At 39.6% G+C, this 22,519-nt stretch overlaps 1 protein-coding gene across 1 annotated transcript; it reads left to right on the top strand.

Annotated features, from left to right (window-relative positions):
- Window positions 1–3,810: 3,810 nt before the first annotated feature.
- On the top strand, window positions 3,811–4,542 carry LOC127804249 (uncharacterized). Its single transcript, XM_052341076.1, has one exon. It carries the CDS (start codon window positions 3,905–3,907, stop codon window positions 4,478–4,480), a length of 576 nt encoding a protein of 191 aa, XP_052197036.1. The 5' UTR covers window positions 3,811–3,904; the 3' UTR covers window positions 4,481–4,542.
- Window positions 4,543–22,519: the final 17,977 nt, after the last annotated feature.

Below are 22,519 nucleotides of genomic sequence, written 5' to 3'. Positions count from 1 at the left end.
CATGACGTATGACGCGTTTGGCCCCGTGGAGGCGCTCGGTCTTTTCCTCTTATCTACCTAGGCCCTATGATCGAGTTGTAAGGTCGGAAGAATCTTCCTCTTGCTCCCAGAAGCTTCATCGCAAGCCACTAATTTCCCGCGACTTGCGGCGGTCTCGGCCCCCCTAGGCTATGAAGAGGTTCCTCCAGGAATGGACCTTGAGGGAACCGCGGCCACTGGTGCAGGCTCAGTGCCCGGAAGACGGGGGGGTTGCACCTTGGACTGGTTGCTTCAGTACAGGCTCCAAGCCCCTGGGCCTTCGCAAGGGAAGAGGATGCATGGACGGCCTTGGGAACGCTGGAGAGGGCGGAAGAACTGGGTCGTTCAAGCTGGAGCCTTATCGCCTCGGATGTTGTTAGTAGCGCTGCAACTATAACCTCACCGCGAGCTCTACTCCCCCTAACCGGACTCCCGTCGAAGTCAGCTTTGTCAAAAACTGACCTTATATCCCTTTGGCCTCGTATTTCGATGTCATTTTTTCTGACTTCCTTGATGCAAAAGGGAGGGGCGAGCTGATAGTCGCAAAGAACGGACTCGCAAAACTCGTAGTCATCTTTGTCAGTCTTTAAGTTCGAAGCCGCTTGAAGATTTTGCGCTTCGAAAAGGGTTAGTTCAGGTTGCCCTCTTGTGACATCGGTAAAATCAGAAAGGCATATAAAGGAAAGGTAAGCACGGCCGAACTGATGATTACAGGTAAAAAAAAACAACAAGAAGAACAACAACAACAAAAACAAAGAGTGGGGAGTGGGAAATTACTACTTACTCGGCACGAGAACAAAGCTGAAGTTGTTGAGGTCTTTGAGAGAAGAACAGGACAAGTAGAACCATTGGGACTTGTAGTCTCCAACGTTAGACCTGCCCTTGGCTCTTCCCTGAGGCAAGACTCTCTTGCAGTCTGAGGAACGAGCTGCCATATAATACAGTCCATCATTGGTGCACTTGAAAGAATAAAGGTACCTAAGTAGTCTAGGAGTTGGAAGGGGGAGTTTGTTCTTTCTAAAAAGAAGGGCAAGGGAGGTTATTTGGGTGTACGAATTGGGTGTCAACTGGAAAGGAGCGAGCTTAAGGTCGTTCAGAATATCTATGAGGTAAGGTTGGAATGGTCACCCAAAACCGAACTCTAAGTGTTGGGGGTTAATGGCAACAAACCCCATAGGGGGGAAAACTGCGTGGTCACCAGGGGAAGGGACCATCAGACGAGTCCCACAGGGGAGGCGATACGTGGTGGCATGTGACATCAGTTCGCCGATTGTCAACCTCGAGGGATACCGCTTGAAGATCTCCCGAGCCGCATGCTCCTCGGTAGATCGTTGGGTTAAAACGGGTGTGGCATGATGAAGAGCTCTCTCAGCAACCTCTAAGCGAGATGAAACTACGTTTTGAACAGTCCGCGGCTGCATCAATCCCCTTTACCCCGAAGAGCTGGAGACTTAGTCACTTTCTACCCTGTGGTTGCGGCACTTTTGACCTGATGTCGACATCTAAAAAAAAAGAGAGAGAAGGAAAAGAAAAGAATTAGGGCATCGAATCAAAGCTCCTAGAGACGCCTTTTACAAGTTAGGTCGCGCGCTTCGCAACAAGGCATGACTCGAAAGGAAAAAGAGGGGCGAGGGTTTCCTAAGTCATTGAAGCTCCCGAAATAGGCGAAGCCCATTTCCATAAACCGCCCCGCCATTGCTAAGCAACAAGGCACAGAGATGGAAATAAAAAAAAAAAGAGAGAGAAGGATGAAAGCAGAGCCGAAGCACACTGAAGAGATACGAGAAACTCACTGTTCTTAAGTTGATTGATGCGAAGGACACAAGCAGGAACCAGTCGAGAATCTGGGGCGGATAGGCTTCGGGACTAACGGCAATGGAGTCTCGAAATTGAAAGAAAGCAAGTTGCAGGAACGAGGGAAATCTTTGAAGTAAGACGGTAAAGAGGTGGCCAAATGCCCCCCTTTCCCTTTTTATAATCCAGGACACCCGCCACTAGATGAAGAAACTGACAAGCTTCCCCAGATCCAATGGCGATGTGTGAAAGCATGGGAATACGGACATGATGATTAGCAGTTATGGGAAACGTGCACATTAAATGCACCGTAGACAAAACGTGCAGCGCAAAATAGTGTAATTTGAAACGATTGGGAAGAAAGCTGAAAAGACGTATTGAAGGCCGAAGTAGCCGGTATGTGTCAGCTCCCAACCCAAAGGTCACGCTGCGAGCTGGGGGGCTTAATGTTACGGGTATTACTCGCTCTGCTTTGCGCGGGCCGGATCCAACATGATGATTCAGCCCAAATGTTCGAGACCCAACAAATCAGATTGAGCTCGTTAAAGCAAGCTCAGATAATGCTAAAGCTCTGGGTCAAACATCGGGGCCAAGCGAGCTCCATGTAGCACCTCTAACTATTTGGCATATTCTAACGGCCCCCCGCTACACTCTGGGCAAGTTCCCAGCGACCTTCATAGCTCGTCGCCATAGCTCGTTAGCTTGCATCACAGAAGAAGCATGTATTGCGGCATACCGGTCAGCCAGGGGATGCCCTAATTAAACCCCTTAGGCCCATTCTCTCGACCCACGCTAGTCCCATCCTGGCCTTCTAGCAACAACATCATTACAGCCGCATCCGGATTTCAAGATATCCCTCTCAGATCCCATCTGCATTAATGGGAGATCCCATTTGCATTAATGGGAGATCTCATCCTCATTAATGAGGGTCTTATCGGCCCTTTGCCGTGGCAGACATCCCCGCCAGCTACTCCATCCCATCGTCTTTACACGTACGGAGCAGGTAAAAAAGCTTTCGGGCTGATATATATATCAACTAGCCCTCTTAAGGGCCAGATGTATGTACTAAAAACGACTAATAAAAGAACACCCAATATTTTTGCTTACTCGCTCATTAACTTGAGCTTCGGAGTATCTTGCAGGGACAGGTTGTCCGCTCGACTAAACAAACCGGATACTTCATTATCTATCTCTCGAATCCACCATACAAGTACGGGCTAACAAATCTCCGTTGACTAATTTCGAACGTCGACAAATCATAAAAGCTGAACCGAACCAAACTAATCAAACCAAATAAACACCAAAAAAAAAAACCCAAGTAATTGAAAAAGAACACACAAAATTAAAAAAAAATAATGTTGTTTTATAAACATCAAAATAATATTATTTTAAAGTTCAATCAATTTAGTTAGTTCGCTTCTTCTAATAAAACCTTAACCAAAAATTGAAAACCAAATTTTTGAGAAAAATTAACCAAACCGAACCGATACAAGAAAAAAATCAAATCGAACCGACAAATTCAATCGATTCAATTCAATTAATTCAAGTAAATCGAATTTTTACTCTCCAATATCCCTAGTACTTAAATAAGGTGGTGCTTAAAAATAGAATGATCATCTTTTTATTTTCTTTTCTTAAGTTGCACCCCTTTTTTAGGAAATGAATCTGTTGCACTTCAGCTTGTCGTCCCACCTATTTGCAGGGGGATCAGAAGATTTCACCAAGACTTGTCATAATCTACACATCTTCCATAGGGTCCAATTATACTTGGAATCCTTCCCTCGTCAAGAGTTACTGAATATCCAACTTTATGACTGAACGGCAAGGTCCAATGCTGAAACGGTGTCACCGGAAAGCTAATCGTAAAAAGACATAACGTCCGTAGAATCGAGCACATCGGATCCCTGCTGAGACGGAGCCAGCTCGGCAGCAGCAGTGGGTCCACGCATCTCGTCTGCTAGCCGTTAGATTAAGAATAAAAAACACAACCCCACAAATACCAATACACGAAAACAATTTACACTCGTATCAGTCGGCAGATCTCTCTCTTAACTCTTTCCCCTCTTCGAACCCCTGGAGGACTCGGCCTTCAATGGCGGACTACTCTGAGAGCAGCCACCACGTGATACCAAAAGAAACGGCACTCCAGGCCCTCAACACCATCATCCAGCTTCACTTCGAGAAGACCCTCGAGAAGAAGCGGGCCGTGGATCTCCAGAAGAAGGAGCTCTGGAAGCTCTTCCAGATGTTCTTCGTCTTCCTCGGACTCGTCTTCCTGGCCGAGGCCCAGTCTCCGCGGCTGCAGTGCCGCCACTGCTGGGTCCCCATCGGCCTGCTCTCCCTCTCCCACCTCATCTTCTACGTGTCGGTGGCCCAGACCCTGCGCTGCATCAACGGCTTCAAGTACCAGAGGCGCTGCCACAAGCTCACCCTGGGGCTGGCCACCGACCGCCTCCGCCAGATCAAGCTCAGGATGAGCGGTGCCGGAGACGGAGAGGGCGGCGCCGGAGGAAGCGTGATTACCGGGGATGAGTTCGAGATACACTATCAGGAACCGCCGGAGAGTTACTTTGGTAAGTTCAAGAGGAACTGGGCTTTGTACTTTGGGTTCTTGATCTTCATCTATGGCTTCTCCGTCTCTTCCTCTGTAGTTCTTCTCTGTTTCTAGTGTTTTGACTGGACCATTCATTGGCCTTTGATTAAATTGAAATCTACATTATTATTAATTTAGCGCTGGGTTTAATTACCATACTTTCCTTTAATTTCTTCTGAGATTTTAACTCTAATGTCTTGTCTTTGTTAATGCGAAATTACTGCTAAATAAAGAGAAAGCTGCACAGAAAACGCCCGGAAAAAATCTCAAGAGCCAGAGGGGAAGAAATTAATTAATTAATTAAATTAATTACTATTAATGGATGGATGGGAGATGATGATAGCATTAGCACGTGCTTCTAACTGTAGAAGACCACCACTCATCACTCATCATCACTTGTTCTCTTTTCTTTTCGCCCCCTTCTCTGGCTCTCTTGTTAAGAAAAGGCAGCGAAAAGGATGCAATGTGTCCAGTGCAACGGTAGAGGCAAACAAAATTTAAAAAAAGAAAAAGAAAAATGTGTCTACGTGAATGCTTTATAATGTAGGCTACAATCATTTTAAAATTTAAATAATTTATTTATAAGTAAATTATTGTGCTTGAAATTATATACCTTGAAATATAAAATTTAATTAATATTTTTATATTTATGTTTGAAATTAATTCAGAATTAAAAATAAATTAAATATAAATAAAATTAAAAATTAAAAACAAAATTATACCTAAAAGGACCTGACTTACAAATTCTTACCAATGATGCCACAGGGAGGAGATTCGGTGACTACAATGACAACAAAGATCAATGGCGACAGTATGAAACAAAGATCAATGGCGACAGTATGAAGTGTCAAATAAATATTATTTTAAAATTTTAAATTCTTTTTATTTCGTACAGGAGTATTGTACGTTAAATTTGAACTTAAACATGATTTTATTTTATTTTTGATATGATCATCTTTGTGCGAATCTCAATATTCGTGTTTTTAATTATATTAAAAGAAATAAATTATAAGTTAGGTCTTTTGACTTTACGTATGATAATGATTGAGTTCGTAATCCATCAAATTTACACCGACACATTATTTATTTGACTACTCAACTTATGTTTTGAAGACTTATTTTTGATATCCGAATAGTGTGGAGCATTAATGACCTGCACGTACTTCTGATCACCACATGGGCTGAATTATTACTATAACCCTAAGCGCGCCCCGCGCGGGGGGGGGGGGAATTGTTATTTTCACTCTAAAAACTATTAATGCCTGTGCTATTATAAAAAATTAAATTAATTTTTATTACACAGGGTAAGAATAACAATTTGTGAAGTGGAATTATCAACACCACACCATATTATTACCCATAAATAAATGGGTAATATATCCAGAGGAATTTGGTGTCTTGTCATTGCATCCCATAAGATTGGTGGTGTTTTATGGAATGAAATGTTGTTCGGTGAACTACTGACATGAAAACATATTTGAGATTATAATTGGGATCAGGTGTCACCTATCTACTACTAGGTTATGATTAAAGATGGATTATTATCCACTCCACAATCTCATGCTTTAAGTTCAATTTACTCTCTGTTTATTGGGAGAGAAACCAAGTCACTATCGGACAACTCCTACAAAATATCTCCTCCACTTGATTGAATTTACCAAGAGTAATTATAATAGCACAATAAGCATCACAAGATATCAAGCATAATGATAAACGATTCAAGAACAACAAAACACATTTGACACACAAATTTTGACCATTCTACCGTGAAAGGGGAAAGCTACGGGACCCAATGGTTCACACCAAAATCTCCACTGTGAAACCACAAGTCCAACGCTAGCAACAGCTACATAACCCTAATTCAACCAACTACTTTGAATAATTTCAAAGTAGTAACAAAGATTGTGAAAAGTATAACCAAAGAAGGTTGATCAAGAATTCAAACCAGAATATGTATATGAAGAAATAGATGATCCAACCGTACAGATCGAAGTCCCACACGTCTGCTTTCTACTAACAAAAAATCACCTCAATCGGACCACGAATGGCCCTCTGATTGTCAGGATGATCAAAATTGGGGGTTAATCAGAAAATTTTGACATCAAACCCCTATATGTTCCTGACCAATAACTGGAGCTGAAGACCTTAACTTGTCAACCCAACTGTCTAGAATGAAGAACCATATGTTCTCTCACTGCAGACCAAAAATCACGAAGATCAGACCACAAATGATACTTTGATCGTGACCTTGATAAAAAACCCTGTACTCCCCCTCAAACTGATTTTTTTTTTCCTCTTTGTTTTTCAAAATACACGGTCGGTGCTTGTTTTTCTTTTAACCTAACAGGTAAAAGAATAAATTAGGAAACCCTTTGGGCCTCTTGCTCACGAGCCTAAAGGTTTTGGGCTTTTTTCACGTAGGGCCTAGTTAGGCTTTGGACTTTTTTCACATAGGAAGAGACCCAAAAGACCAACACTTCCATTGGTCGTCTTTTCACATTTCTTTGTACCTTGCATTGGATTTTAAGGTTAGGATCATAGAGTTTTTAGTTTTCTCAATTTAAGAAAAGGAGAAAACCATTTTGGAAGATACAGAAATTGGAAGACGTTTAGGAAAAAGTGGCGATGACTGGGGGAATGAAAAAGAAAAAGAAAAAAAAAAGTGTAACACACTTTTGAACATTTTATTAAACCAAAAATTAGAGGAAATTATTTTGAAAAATAAATAATTAATTAAACTTTCATTGTTAAATTAATCAGTAAATTTCACACATCACTCATAAGGTTTGATCAAATTACACCAACTATTCATGTATTTTTTAAATTCTCACCAACCGCTAATGTTAAAAAATACCTAAAATTACCATTTTATCCTTATTTTTATACTAACTCAAGCTCTTTCCCTCTCATTTATCTGATTTGGTCGTCGTTGTGGAGTGCCCTAAAATTTTACCTAAGTCTTAAACAGTTTCTCGCTAAAGCCAAAGTCACTGAAAGAGTCTCCAGGACAGGAGTCACCTGAGGTCCCCCGAGTTAGTTTAGCCTTCTCATGTTGCATAGTCGAAAGGCTCTTTCAGAGTTTCTCAAACACAAAATAGCCAGTGGTCCTGAACTCTTCAGGACCATCCGAAGACATTCATCGGGGCATCATAACCTCGAAGATATCCTCAAGCCTTCCAACCTCACCCGATGTGTCTCTCAGAATAGTTTAAGGACTCATCCATGGACCTTACCTGGCATCTATAAATCCTCGCCTAGTGATGCCCCGACACCCACAATCGGCTGTCACCGTAATCCAAGGTTATCTCCATGACCTATCGGAAAGAACGGCTATGCCCCGCCAACATAAACTATTAAAATAATATGAGCGCCCTAGGTAGGGTCCAGGCTTTGCTGCCTTCGACCGTCGAGAAACTCGAGTGCAAAATGCATAGGTAGCAGAAGTTCACCCGAGTCTCGCACTCGATTAGGCCTTTACAATATAATACCAATCATCGTACACAAATAAAATAAACACCAACACGCCTAAGAAAGTGCTCCAATAGTCAAGCATACTTAAACATATTTCACATTCCGACCATAATTGACTGGTTCAAGTTTCCAATGCATACTGGGTTTACTCATAGCGTGAATCTTAACTTGTTTTGACTCAACTTCTAATCAAACCATTATCGTCACCCATAGTTAATACATAACAGATACATTACATGATTAACACAAGAGGTTAACCTGCATTCTCACTATCCACGATCACTGCTAGCTGGCGTCTCGTCCACCAACACTATCTTTCCCTTCTTCGTCATCAAGCTGTCTGTATGGTTAGTGGGGAAATATAGGGGTGAGTTCGGGGACTCAGCAAGGGTAATATGAGATGCTGTAATTAAAATATATGACAGTTATAGAAAGATGTGAAGTGTATCATGCATGTAGGCCTGTCCACCATACCCTGATCTGGATTTTGGTGGCCCTACCAATTTCATCTAAGACCCTATCTCGAGACTCACACGGCCCAAATCTATAGCCCCATGCCTGGTCATTTCCCCCACCGTCTAATACAAGCCATGCCAAAATAAATTTATACACAAACTATATTAAACCTTACCGTATATTAATTGCTTGCTACATGTTGGATTCGCCTCCCAATTCTCTATATAATTATAAAATAATATAATTAGGTACATGATTAATTTTAATTATTGCTGTTACATTACAAGATAATATAGCTAAACACGTGATTAATTTTAATTAACACTATTAAATAAATTTAAAATATTTTTATATCTCGCATATACACACGGGTAGAGTTTTGACATGTCCAAGTTTACAGCATTTCACAGCAGGAAACGCCGCTATTTATAGGCGCTAGAGGCTCGGGGGGTGCAAAATTGGCCTAAGGGAGCCCCCAGAGGTAGCCAAGTGGGTGTGGAGGAGAGGGGAATAGTGGCTAGTGGAGGCCCACGGCAGCGCCACGTGTTGCGGCCTAGGGCACACATGGCCGCGTGGCTACACACATGGGTGCCGCCTAGCGCCTCAAAATCGTATGGCACTTGGAGTTGGCTAGAAATTAATTCCAGCCAAAAATTCACCTAGCACCCAGGCGGATTCGATCCCGCGCCTGCTCGATGGCCCCCCTATGTAACACCCCGCTCTCCAGAAGGGCGTTACGTAATGTAAGATTTTCGGGGATAAATTTTTTTTTCAAATAAAAACCCATCACAAAAATCGTTCCCCGAAGATCCCGTTACACCTTCTCAGTATATTAACTATGAACCATCAATAAACTAAGACAGGTTCACCAACACAAATGCAGAAGCTAGATCGAAACCTTAACATGTTATAACTGAAACCACTTTATTTATAATATAAAGTCAAACCAACTCTTACAAGACGTCCTCAAAATAAACAACATTTATTGAAAGCGACATATTACAAGCTATCAACTAATCACTGTCACTCTTCAGCAATTTCTTTCCCTTCGCACCGTTGCCTTCACTTGGAATGTTTGAATATTCTAAGGACATAGTCCAAATTAGATACTGAATCATCTAAGTGAGAGTTCAAAATCACGTTTTTCATGAATAAATGCAAGACATGAAATAAATCAATACACCCGGTAAGCCCTAGCCCAAAAGAATCCCACGCGCTTAACCCTACCACGGGAAAAGAGCAATCTCTTTAAAAGCTATGCCACCATACTAACTTGACGACACGACGACGCGACGCGATTCTAGCTTAAATGAGGCCATCAATGCATCTCACCAGATTACGTTCCCACCTTAAGCATCCAGGAACAACCATACAATCCCAACTCCAAAATTTCACATGGACCACCTAGTCATCCTAGTGCAACTTTCCTGGTTAAACGGCCTGTCACGGAAACCAAGGCGGTTATCCTGATATGCACACCAGCATCAGATACCCTTATTATTCCGTCACACCCTTGGAGAATTACGGCTATACTATCCAGACAACATCCTAGGCTAACATCCCACATGAACAACACAGTATGGACCACCTAGTCGTCCTAGTGCAACTTCCTTGACCAAACAGTCTGACACAGAAACCAAGACAGCTATCCTGACATGCACACCAGCATCAGATACCATTATTATTCCGTCACGCCCTTGGAGAATTATAGCTACACTATCCAGACAACATCCGAGGCTGACATTCCATACGAACCCATAAAACGCAAGACAATGCCATATTTCACAATTCAATGCATCATATAAACAACATTTATAAAATGCAATACATAAGTACAAAACATTTAGGGACGAACCTCTCTCATAAAACCAACCATTACCGGTTACCGTTTCAACGCACAAAACCATTTTGCATGAAATCCACAACACATTTAGGTAATAAAAACACCAAGTTTTAGGGTAAACTACTCGCAACTTAAAACCAAGTTTTCAAGTAGAACACTCACCCTGACGTATTTGGGTTGCCTCGATCCTTGTGCACAACCTCGTTTTGTGTGCCAAAACACAAGTACTCGAACTTACAGTCAACCTCAAACCACAACACTTCCAAAACACCATATTTAATTAAGGAAGCATTAAAATCCATTTTCATCAAATTTTCCTTAATTTCCTTTATTTTCTCCCATTTTTTACCTCGATAATTCCAAAATAATTATTTCCTCAACCATTTTCCAAAATATTTCAACACAATAAATCCTCAAATAATTAAATAAAAATTATGGAATCAAAATTACCAAAAAGCCCTTGCTCACGCGCTCTCACTCTCTGCACACGCCACTGTCTTCTTCGTTGAGCCAATCGCCGGCGGTTGCTCCGAAGGCCAAAACAAAAGTACCCCCTTGAAGCCCTCTTAATGTCGATCACAATGGCACCAAAATCAGGCCGAAACAACACCAAAAAGCCCTCCAAAAATCAATTTACAGGCAGCCCTAGGCGGTCCGCCTCCCACTCACGGCCAAGCTTCGATTGGCCACCAAACGAACACGAAAATGCCTCAAAATGCTCCCAAAATGATCATTAATGCCTCGCGACCAAAAGCCCTCTATCAAAGCTCCCAAAATCGTACCAAAACGCGACCAATTCCTTGCCAAAATTTTGAAACCCTTGGCCCCCTATTTTATAGCATTTTCCGGCCAACTCTCGGCCAATCATCAGCCAAGGCTTGGCCCCCAAGCTAGCCCACGCTGTATAGCACCTTCCCCAGCTTCTCCCCGGCTGTCCCATTGTCGAGATCAGCCTCTATGTGTGAAGATTTGTGGCGGCCGTTTTGGCTTGCTGCGTTCACACTACCCATTTTTTCTAAATTGCATTTTGACCCCTTGACTTCTTCAAATGCCATTTTTGCCCTTTCTACGACACCCTTGATAAATCCAACTATACCTCTAAGGCCCATAAGATTATTACTTCTTATTTCTCCCTTGAAACTTTCAAAAAATTACTGTTTTGACCTCCCTCGGGCAAATTTAGAAAATTACACTTAGGCCCGATTGATCGTTTTGACCTTAAATCCATTTGTTTTAACCCAAAATCACTTAAGGGTTGTTCTATACATAAAATATTAGTTATTGAAATGCTCCGTTGACCTTCTGGACGTCTCCTACGTCGATTCGATTTTCTCAACCCGGTCGACAGCTGTACCGAAAACTGTTCCCGATCCAATTTATTTCATTACCAAAAATCATAACTTAAATCACTCATTGATACTATATCATTTTCCTTGGCTATCTATGGTCCAGGGTACTACCTTCGTCTAATTCAGTCGTCTAAAGCTGCGTTAGTGTACCCTATAGTCTCATTTTTCTGAAAATTTCATTTATGCCCTTCATTAAATAGCATTTATAACTTCAAGAAATTTCGGAGTATTACACCCTAGCATGCAACCACCCGCACTGCCTGCTCCCTCAATATATAACATGCCCCCATTAAATTTAAACTACTTCTTGCCTTCCCCTACTAAAATAAATTAAATACAACATTCTTTATTAATTTTTTTCCACTCCACAACCATTCAATAAATCATAATTAAATCCTCATAACCACAATTCTTTAACAGATCACAAGTAATTCATCGTAACCTTACGATTAACTGATAATCATGCATAAATCATCACAAACCCAATGATTAATTATTTTTTCCAAGTCTAGGATGTTACAGTCTCCCCTCCTTATGAAATTTCATCGTCAAAATTTTATATACTTTATTCTATCATACACAGATCCCCAACATTAACTGTGATTATCAAATAGGTAATTAAGGATATTTCTCACGCATTTCTTCTTCCATTTCCCAAGTCGCCTCTCGCTCCGAGTGTTGACTCCACTACACCTTTACCATAGGTAGAGTTCTACGTCTTAATTGGAGATCCTGGTGTCCCAGTACTCGTACAAGCTGCACCTCAAAGGTCATGTTAGGTTGAAGTTCAACTATAATGCCTCGCTTTTCTTTTCTCCAAACACACGCAGTGATGCATGATTATGCTAGCAACCATATGATAATCTATGGGGCATTTTTGGAAGCCTTTACCAATGGAAGCAAAGGATCAAATCTGAAAGCTTTAAAAACCATAAGCTAAACAATTAAGGCTCCCATTATAGGCTTTTAACACAAATACAACATGACATACCTTAATACAAGATGGAGATCTAGGGATCATTTAGACTCCTTTTTTACAATAGTTACATACCCACACTTAAAACTACAGTACAACGCTTTTACAACCAAAACACAAAAAAAATCTAGCTATCCGATGACCACTTCCTTTCCTTTCCTTTAGCTTGATTCTGGGGTACATGTCACGACTAACCCACCTGGAACGTTGAATGTTCTAGGGGTATGAGATACCCGAATTAGACAGTTTTATCTAAGTGAGTGCATCAAAGAGAGAAAGCATGCATGTAAATGAGTTATGTAAAATGACATGAAATTGCCCATGTGGAAGAGACGTTGAGGTGTTGCAATCACCCCCGTTGATCCATTATGTTCTCACATCTCCATGACTTTTCACTAGTCTAGCATAAGGCCTTGACATCATCTAGCCACACACACCAAATGGTGTATGACAACAAAAGAGGAAAATGTTCGGTTTGAAGGAAAGACATGCTATGCAAGTAATCACCCTTACTCGTGTGAAGACAAAATGTTCGGTATGCAATATAAGGATGTAAGAAGCACTCACCCTACTGTTTCGAGAATAGTTTTCTACAAAAATCACATGTTTCCATAACTCAAACTTAGAATATTTTTACATAGAGTCCTAGGGATAAAATAAAGGACCAAAACTGCAAAATCTTGGGAAAGTGCGACCCCACACACACCGAGGGAAGGCCTTCCATGCGCTTGCACGTGCAGCAGGCAGTGGTGCGTGGGTTGCATGCGATGCCCCCTATTTTTGCCGCTTGCTATTTTTTGGCCCATTCTCCCTTGTCCGGACTCCAATTTGACCCCGTTTGAACCCACGCAACCCTTATTCAATCCTCTATCGGACTATAAAAATAAAATAGGCTTACCTTGCTTTTTTGACACTATTTGGCGCATTTTACGATGGAGGCTTGACTTTTCTGGTGAAGCATTTTTCCACCTCATTTTTGAGCAGAGTTTCTTCTCTCAAACTCACCTCCTTATCCTCTTATTTAATGGTAAGAATGAACCTTCCAAAGGATTGGTATTTATAGACATCCTTGGCTAATCCAGGCGCACCATGTGTCATTAGATAAGAGGGGTCATCATGACTTTTGTAGGATCACGCCACGTGCCCCTAAAGATTTGTGTCTTTTCATGCCCTTGCGACAAGTGTCCCTTGAGATGTGTGCCTCCACATGTTTATTTAGGCTTTAATCATTGCTCATGATTACACTTCTAACAACTAGTTAGCTCATTAGGTTTCCTTAACTACTTAGTTACAAGATATTTTAAGTTTCTCACAAATAACTGCTTAGCCTAAAAGTTCTTTGTGCTTAGAACACTTGAGCCCTAGAATTCCTTAAACCTTCCAAAATCCCTTAAGATGATGATCCCTTGCATTAGTCTCCATGATCTTTCGAAAAATCCTTCATTTGTTCCTTGAAAATTACCCAGGAATTACACATGTGCCTATTGAATCTTTCGACTTCAAAGGAAATGCTTTATTTCTTGAACAACAACGCCTAAGAAACTTTAGGTATTACATCAATGTCATCAACGTGCACTTTTATGTTTGGATTATATATATGCTTCTGTAACTGGGAAATATGGAATACATTATGCAATCTGGCTAATGCTTTTGGCAACTCCAGACGATAGGCAAGCTGTCCAACTCGATTCTTGATTCAATACGGCCCCAGATACTGAGGTCCCAACTTTCCCCTTCATTGATGTCTAAATGCTAGACATATTGGGGTAGCCCGAAGGTATACTAGATCCCTTTCTGTAAATTTTAAAGCTCGGGTTCGACGGTCCGTGTACTTCTTTTGTCGATCCTGGGCCGCTTTCATGTTCTTACGAACTATCTCTATTTAATATGTTGCTTTATCCACAAGGTCTATCTTAACAAGCTATTTCTCTCCTGCTTCAAGCCAACACACCGGTGATCGACATTGTCGTCCATACAGTGCTTCATATGGTGCCATTCCTATGCTTGCCTAATAGCTATTATTATAGGAAAATTCTACCAAACTTAGATAGTCGTCCCAATTACCCCCAAAATCTTGTACACAGGCCCAAAGCATATCTTCCAAAATCTGATTGATCCTTTCGGTTTGACCATCCATTTGAGGGTGACAGGTTGTGCTAAAATTTAGTTGAGTCCTTAGTTCACCGTGCACAGCTTTCTAAAAATTAGATATAAATTGACTATCCCTATTTGATATAATGTTTATAGGAACCCCGTGCAGTCGAACAATTTCCTGGATATAGAGTTGGGCAAGTTGCTTAGCGCCCATAGTACTTGTTATAGGTAAGAAATACGCCGACTTTGTTAGTTGGTCCACAACAACCCACATAACATCAGCCTTCCTTAGGGTTTGGGGTAAACCCATGATAAAGTCGGTTGTTATATGCTCCCATTTCTATTAAGGGATCTCCAAGGGTTGTAAACTCCCTGATGGTTTTTAATATTCGACTTTTATTCATTGACAGGTGTCACATTTTCTTACGAACTCCGCCACATCTTTCTTCATTCATGGCCACCAGTACACTTCCCAAAGATCACGATACATCTTGGTGGCTCTAGGGTGTACTATATAGGATGTTCGATGTGCCTCGTTTAAAATTTCCCGTTGTAGCTCCCCCAAGGCCGGCACATACATTCGCCCATTCATTCAAAGTATTCTGTTATGGTACTCAAATCCCGGTTGCTTGGGTAGCCCATTCTCATCCATCTAGTGTTCCAAATTCCATTCTTGGGCTATAGCCTGTTTAATTTCATCCCACAGATTAACCTATAATCGCATCTGTGCTACAATTGTTGTGTCACCTCGTGGTTTTGCCTTGAGGGTTAAGTTTGCAAACTCTTTAGTTAGAGTCTGTAAATGGATAGCCAGGCATACTCCTGACACAACACCCTTCCGACTCAGTGCATCTGCTACCACATTTGCTCGTTCTGGGCGATATTGGATGGTACAGTCATAATCTTTTAGGAGCTCTATCCACCGATGTTGTTGAAGGTTAAAATCTTGTTGAGTAAATATATACTTTAAACTTTAATGGTCCACATATATAATGAACCTTTCTCCGTATAAGTAATGCTGCCACAACTTTAAGGCATGAACCATGGGCTGGTAATTCCAAGTCATGTATCGGGTAATTCTTCTCATGGGGGCGCAGTTGTCTAGATCCATATGCAATTACCTTACCATGTTGCATCAATACTCACCCCATCCCTATTCCCGAGGCATCGGTGTACACCTCATATCCTCCAGGCCTTCAGGAATAGCTAATATTGGTGCTTCAGTTAACCTACACTTAAGCTCCTGAAAAGCTTTTTCACAAGGTTCATCCCACACAAACTTGGTTCCTTTCCGGGTCAATTGAGTTAACGGGGCAGCCATACTTGAGAATTTCTCGACAAATTTACAGTAATACCCTACTAGACCAAGAAAACTTCTAACTTTACAGACAGTAATAGGTTGTGGCCATTCCTTTACCGCTTCCACCTTGGCAAGGTCCATAGATATGCCCTGTCCCGAAATTACGTGCCACAAAAAAGCAACTTCTCTCAACTAGAAATCACATTTGCTAAATTTAGCGTAGAGCTTGTGCTCCCTCAATGTTGGCAAAGTAATTCTCAAGTATTCTCGGTGAGCCTCATCATTGGACGAGTATACCAGTATATCGTTAATAAATACAATAATAAATTTATCCAAATAAGGTTGAAACGTCCGATTCATAAGATCCATAAAAGTTGTCGATGCATTGGTTAAACCAAATGCCATCACCAGATATTCATAATGGCCATACTATGACTGAAACGCTGTTTTGGGAATATCCTCCTCTTTTATCCTCAACTGATAGTATCCTGATCGCAAATCAATTTTAGAGAAAATTCGAGCCCCCTGTAACTGATCAAACAAGTCATCAATCTGAGGCAAAGGGTACTTATTCTTTATAGTAACCTTATTTAGAACACGATAGTCAATGCACATTCTCAGACTACCATCTTTCTTTCGTACAAATAATACAGGTGCAGCCTAGGGTGACATACTGGGGCGAATGAAACCCTTGTCTAGTAAATCTTGCAACTGAACCTTGAGTTCTCGCAGCTCCGTTGGGGCTAACCTATATGGAGGGATAGATATCGGATGAGACTGAGCTTCATGAGGTAAGTCAATGGCGAACTCAATTTCTTTGTTAGGTGGTAAACTCGGTAAATCCTCTAGGAACACATCCGAGTTCTCCCTTACAATTTCCACATCTTCACATTTTCTCTGTGGTTTTTCATTAGTCACCACTTGCACCACGTACCCCAGGGCCCTTTTTTCCAGATATTTTTGAACTCTTAATGCAGATATAATTTTCAAGGGTTTCCCTACTTGGGTACCGGTAAATCTCACAATCCATTTACCAGGTCCAACTAGTCTGACTGTTTGTTTCCCGCAGTCCAACTGAGCTTGACTTTGGGACAGGAAATCCATACCCAGTATAATATTTAAATCCTGAATCCCCAACAAGTTTAGATCTACTAGAAATATGGTTTCCCCTATAGTAATTGGACACTCCGGCACCATCCTTTGTGAACAAAACCAAGTTCCCATTGGGGTTTGCACATCATGGGTACAGAAGACTCTTTGGTGCTTAGTTTGCACACTCTACCACGGCATATGATATGAATGAGTGTGTGGCTCTTGAGTCTATCAATGCATGCATACATATATCTTAAACAAGGAGCGTACCTTCAATTACTTGTGGGTTTACGGTCGCATCCACTTTCGTCAGATTGAACACCTTCCCAGTTGTTGCTCGTGCTTCTTCCCCTATTGATCTTGTTAGTCTGACCCTTCCACGCTGGGGGCACCAGGAAGCTATGTGCCCTGGTGTGTTGCAATTAAAGCACACTATCGGTTTCCTCTGGACCCTTGCAGCTAGCGGGTCTGTCTTGACAGTGTTAATTTTCAACCATTTCGGACAATTCCTGACAATATGCCCCATCTCACCACAATGATGGCATTCCCTAGGAACTCTGCAAGGAAGATTCCACCGATGGGGTTTACGACATTTGAGGTATGCTTTAAACCCCTTAAACTTGCCTGCTCCTGGGCGGGTGAACCGATATCCTTGTTCCGGTAAGACCTTCTTCAGCCCCTCGCCAAACGGTTCTTTTATTCGAGTGATCTCCCCATAATTCATTATTTTTTTTTTCAATATTCAAGGTCTTAGCCACGACTTCCGAAAAAGTATTGGCCTCAACATAGCTCATCCCTCGATGTACCTCCGGACGTAAGCCTTGGATAAATCGTTCCATTTTATCATCCTCTGACAACATATGAGTTGGAATATATTTCAACAACTTCACGAATTCATCTTCATACTGCAACACCATTAGGTGAGACTGCTGCTTCAGCTCCATGAAATCTTGCTTCTTTTGAATCTGCCAATCGTGCGGATAATATTTCTCATTAAAAACTTCCTTAAACTATTCCCAGCTTATCGATTATGCTTGCTCCTCGACCGTCGCTAGCTGGGCATTATGCTTTCGTAACGTCTCAACTGTTGACTGCCACCACACCCTGGCCTGTTCGGTCAATACAAAGATGGCGCATCTCACCCACTGATCTTTAGGACAATCCATGTATTCCAGCAATTGGTAAACATCCCCCACCCAATATTCTGCTATACTCGGATCGGCTTCCAACTGCCCTTTGAACGTTGGAGGGTGCAAATCCATGAACACTTTTAGCTAGTTGGCCACTTCAGTATCCACTCGGCGACCACTAGCTAGTTCTCGTCCCATCGAATGGCTTTGGACCTCCTCGGAATACTCAAGCTGCCCTTCTAAGGCCTCTTGGCCAGCTGACTGCACTCCCACCCTACAATTAAAACACAAAACAAAACACAATAAAAATTTTATATTTTTTTCTTTGTTTAGGTGAGAGGTTTATACTCGTCAGTGTACGAGTGCAGTTGTAGTCCAAATTTAAATTTATATTTTCTGAATGAGTCCAGGTCGTCCACTGAGAGATTTATTTATGGCAAAATAAAAAGAATGTCACACAAGCACACACGCATTTGGATAAATTGGCAACAAGGTTTTTTATGGTTTTTTAAACAACAGATACTAGGAAATAAATTAAGGCAGTAATTGAAATAAATACTTTAAGTGAGAATATAAAATTGGATAATACTTGAGTTAAGACAATTTCAGTGCCAACCCGTTGATTCCCAAATTTTAGCATAAAAGATTAGCAACATTAATTTAATTTCAGATATGAGGGTTTGTTATTAAATGCAATTAGAGATGATGATAGTTCTAGGTTAAGCAATCCCCATACATGATATGCGGGATTCTAATTTAAGCAACCACCATAAATTCAATTGCAATTAATACACAAAACAACTAAATTAATCATCCGGGTTTGGGTATGATAGCGTTTCCAGTTCTAGTAACTCTCATACATGGCATGAAAGCTCTAAGTTAGGCTTACGCTCCAATCCAAACCTAGTGATTTCTCAATAATTAAGATACACTCATACTAAATTTAAATTAATGTTACTTATTTAAAGCGCAGCTTTCTTTGGGAATCATTGGCGTTGGACACTGTCCTTGCCTTAACCCAAGATTAGATTTAGCTACTCATTTCCATTTAAAAGTTAATTGACATGAATTTAAACGACGTAATTTAAATAACAGAATTTAAATGACAAGAAATTTTAAAGGCATAAACTAACCGGCCATTTAGGCGGTGGATAATTAAATAACAAGAATTAAAATTGCAGAAATTTAAAGGCATAAACTAACCGGCCATTTAGGCGGTAAATAATTAAATGACAAGAATTAAAATTGCAGAAATTTAAAGGCAAAAATTAACCGGCCATTTAGGCGGTGAATAATAAAGTAATAATAAATGACATAAGAATTTAAAAGAAGAAAGGAAAGAAGTAAGATCACAAGAGAGAATACTAAAGAAAAGGGGAAAGAACAAGAACAATTCTCAAAGAGAGAATTATAAGGAAACAACTAAACTTTGATTCAAGAATAATAATCACACTTACAAATGCAATCAAGTGATCTATTTATAGGCCACAAGATGCAATACAAACCACACAATTTCAATTATTCAACTAGACATAATTATATCTAATGAGCACTCACACACTTAAAGTTAAATGGATTTTAGCTATAATACACACCTAATATTAAATGGATTTTAGCTAAAATACATACCTAATAAAGCATTCATAAAGTTAAATGGATTTTAGCTATAATATCCACCTAATAGTTAAATGGATTTTAGCTAAAAAACACACCTAATAAAGCTCTCACATAAAAAATAAAAATAGATTTCTATAAATTGGTTTTTAATCTTCATTAGGATTAAAAATAATCCTTGGGTCTTCTCCAAATAATATCTTCCATGGGTTGCTCAAATTGGGCTTTAATTCTTCATGGGCTTGAATTCTTCATGGACTTTAATTTTTCATGGGCTTGATTTCTTCATGGACTTGAATTCTTCATGGGCTTGATTTCTCCATGGATTTGATTTCTTCATGGACTTGAATTCTTCATGGACTTTAAGTCTTCATGGGCTTGAATTCTTCATGCCTAAAAAAAAATAAAAATAATTTAATGTTATTAATAAATTATATATTATATATATGTATTACAGATGGCACACATATATATATATATTACATGCATGCATATAATGATGTATATGTATTATATATAATTTTATATATTATTATTATTATTAAATTTTACTTTAAAATTTCATTTCATTCATTTTTCAATTTAAACTTGCATATAACCATAAAATATATATTAATATCTAATTTAAACTATTTTTAAGATCAAAAGAAGGGTATAATTATAACAAAATTTTTATAAAATTAACCACTAATCATACCCCCCAACTTAAACATTGCTAGTCCCTTAGCAATCAGATTATACACCTGCCAAACTTTATTCACAATAACTGTATGAATGTAAAAATTTCAAATTCGAAACCGAAATGCATAAAATTAAATAAATAATTTAGCATTCTAAATCAGATTTTTGGTTAAAGGTCATACAATCTCAGGAATGGAAATTAGGATAACCAACACACAGACTTACTCCCTCGAAGTTTTGACTTCAAATCTTACTATGGATTTTCTCTCCAATAAAAAGGATTCCTCAAGTGTACACATAAGGGGGTGCACCGTTATAAGAGTAAATGCAGAACAAGTTCAAAACTCGGTGCCATCCCAAATACAAGTAACGTATTTTCATGAAAGAACAGGGAAATTGACATAGCTTCATGATTGGAATAATGCTCTAGACGAGTAACTTCTGAATTTAAACATGATTCCCTACTCCAAACTCGAATTCTGAGATCACATGATTTATAGCATAAAAAAGGACCAGACTGGGTTGTAATGGAGCTATAAGGTTAATACGGGTTGTCAAAGAAAAGGTAGAGTGTGCAAAGGGTGTGTCGGGATTTTTTTTTTTTTTTAGCATTTATTTTGAAACAGTTATGCTGAATAACTAAGAGAATTTGCCCCCTTTTTTTCACCTTTTTTTTTTCTTCTTTTTTTTTTTCTCTTTTTTTTTCTTCTTTTTTTTTCTTTTTCTTTTTAAATATGAAAATAGATAAACAGACTAATTCCCAAAATCACACTAGGTTGGATAAAATTCATATGGTTATGGGTTAAACAAGGGTAACGAAAGAAGTTGTACTACAAATGGCTCAAATGGGCTAACAAGAGGTTGATTTAAAGAAAAAAAAATAGGCTCAAAATGAAAGAAATTGATCCCCCTATCATGCTTCTCAGTCATCTAATTCATAGTTTGAAACCAGTCAAATTCATCCACTATCATACTAGACATTCAAAGCGAATTGATATTTTGAAGCCATTGAAAAGATAAGATAAACAAGAGAGCATATTTAGAGTAAGTGTTATTTCACTCAGAATTAACGGTTATTAGGCTCAAACACTTGCTTGGGTAATAGTCTCCACTTCTGTTGAGGGATCATACAATGTACTAATCAGCTAATTACTGTTACCTTTGACTTTATGACCGATAACCAATTTCTAAATTTTGAATCCCTGATGAATGTAAATTACTTATTCTCATGCGTAAATGTTTTCAAATGAGAAATCAATGCATTCATGTTTCGTATTGCAAACTTAACCGGCTATCAGTGCATAACTTTAAAGCTTTAGGAATAGCATTATTTAAAACACATAATAATTTTTTTTTTATAAGAGCAGATAAAGATAATCAATTCCCACAAGACTACAAACTAGTAATTACAAACTCACAGTTAAATATAAACCAGATGATTCATGACTAGACCTTACACCCCCCAACTTGAATTGCAGTAATAAATCAGGGTTGTTAGGAATACCTGTAACTCCACAAGTCCATAGATTTGCTGTGAACTGCTAAAACTTAAACAACAAATGAGCACACCATATATATATATATTTATATTTTCACACCAAAATAAAAATTTCATGCAAGTCATAAAATAAGCAAAATGCGTCTCAAGAGTACAAAAAGTACTCCTTACTCAGCCATCTTATCAAAGACTTTGCTAACAACATTCCACAGTTTTGTTTTGTTTTGTTTTTTTTTTTTTAAAGAACACAACCAAGAAAAATTCTGCAAGTTGTACAATAACTAGATGCGTCTCAAGAGTACAAAAAGTACTCCTTACTCAGCCATCTTAATAAAGAGCATTTCTCACAGTGATAAATCTAAATTAATCGGACCCCTTTGGCGTTTGTTACTAATTGCCTTAGACCAGTCTATCCGAGGCTCATGAGGATCGTACTGTGGAACATAAGCATGAAATTTCTCTAGCAGCTTATCAATGGTGGATGCAGAAATGAGAATCTTTCTTGCTGAACGAGAAATGAATTGTTGGTCCACAGCCTGATCAAGAAAAGAGAGTAACCCATCGAAAAAATGGTTAACATTTAAAAGTCCAATAGGTTTGGTATGGAGAT

This window comes from Diospyros lotus, chromosome 6, assembly GCF_014633365.1.
Source record: "Diospyros lotus cultivar Yz01 chromosome 6, ASM1463336v1, whole genome shotgun sequence".
Classification (NCBI taxonomy): Eukaryota; Viridiplantae; Streptophyta; class Magnoliopsida; order Ericales; family Ebenaceae; genus Diospyros; species Diospyros lotus.
This window is presented reverse-complemented; position numbering and strand designations above follow the sequence as displayed.

Bases quoted from the DNA above. Each gene is read 5' to 3' on its own strand.
- LOC127804249 (XM_052341076.1), top strand. From the start codon at position 3,905: ATGGCGGACTACTCTGAGAGCAGCCACCACGTGATACCAAAAGAAACG.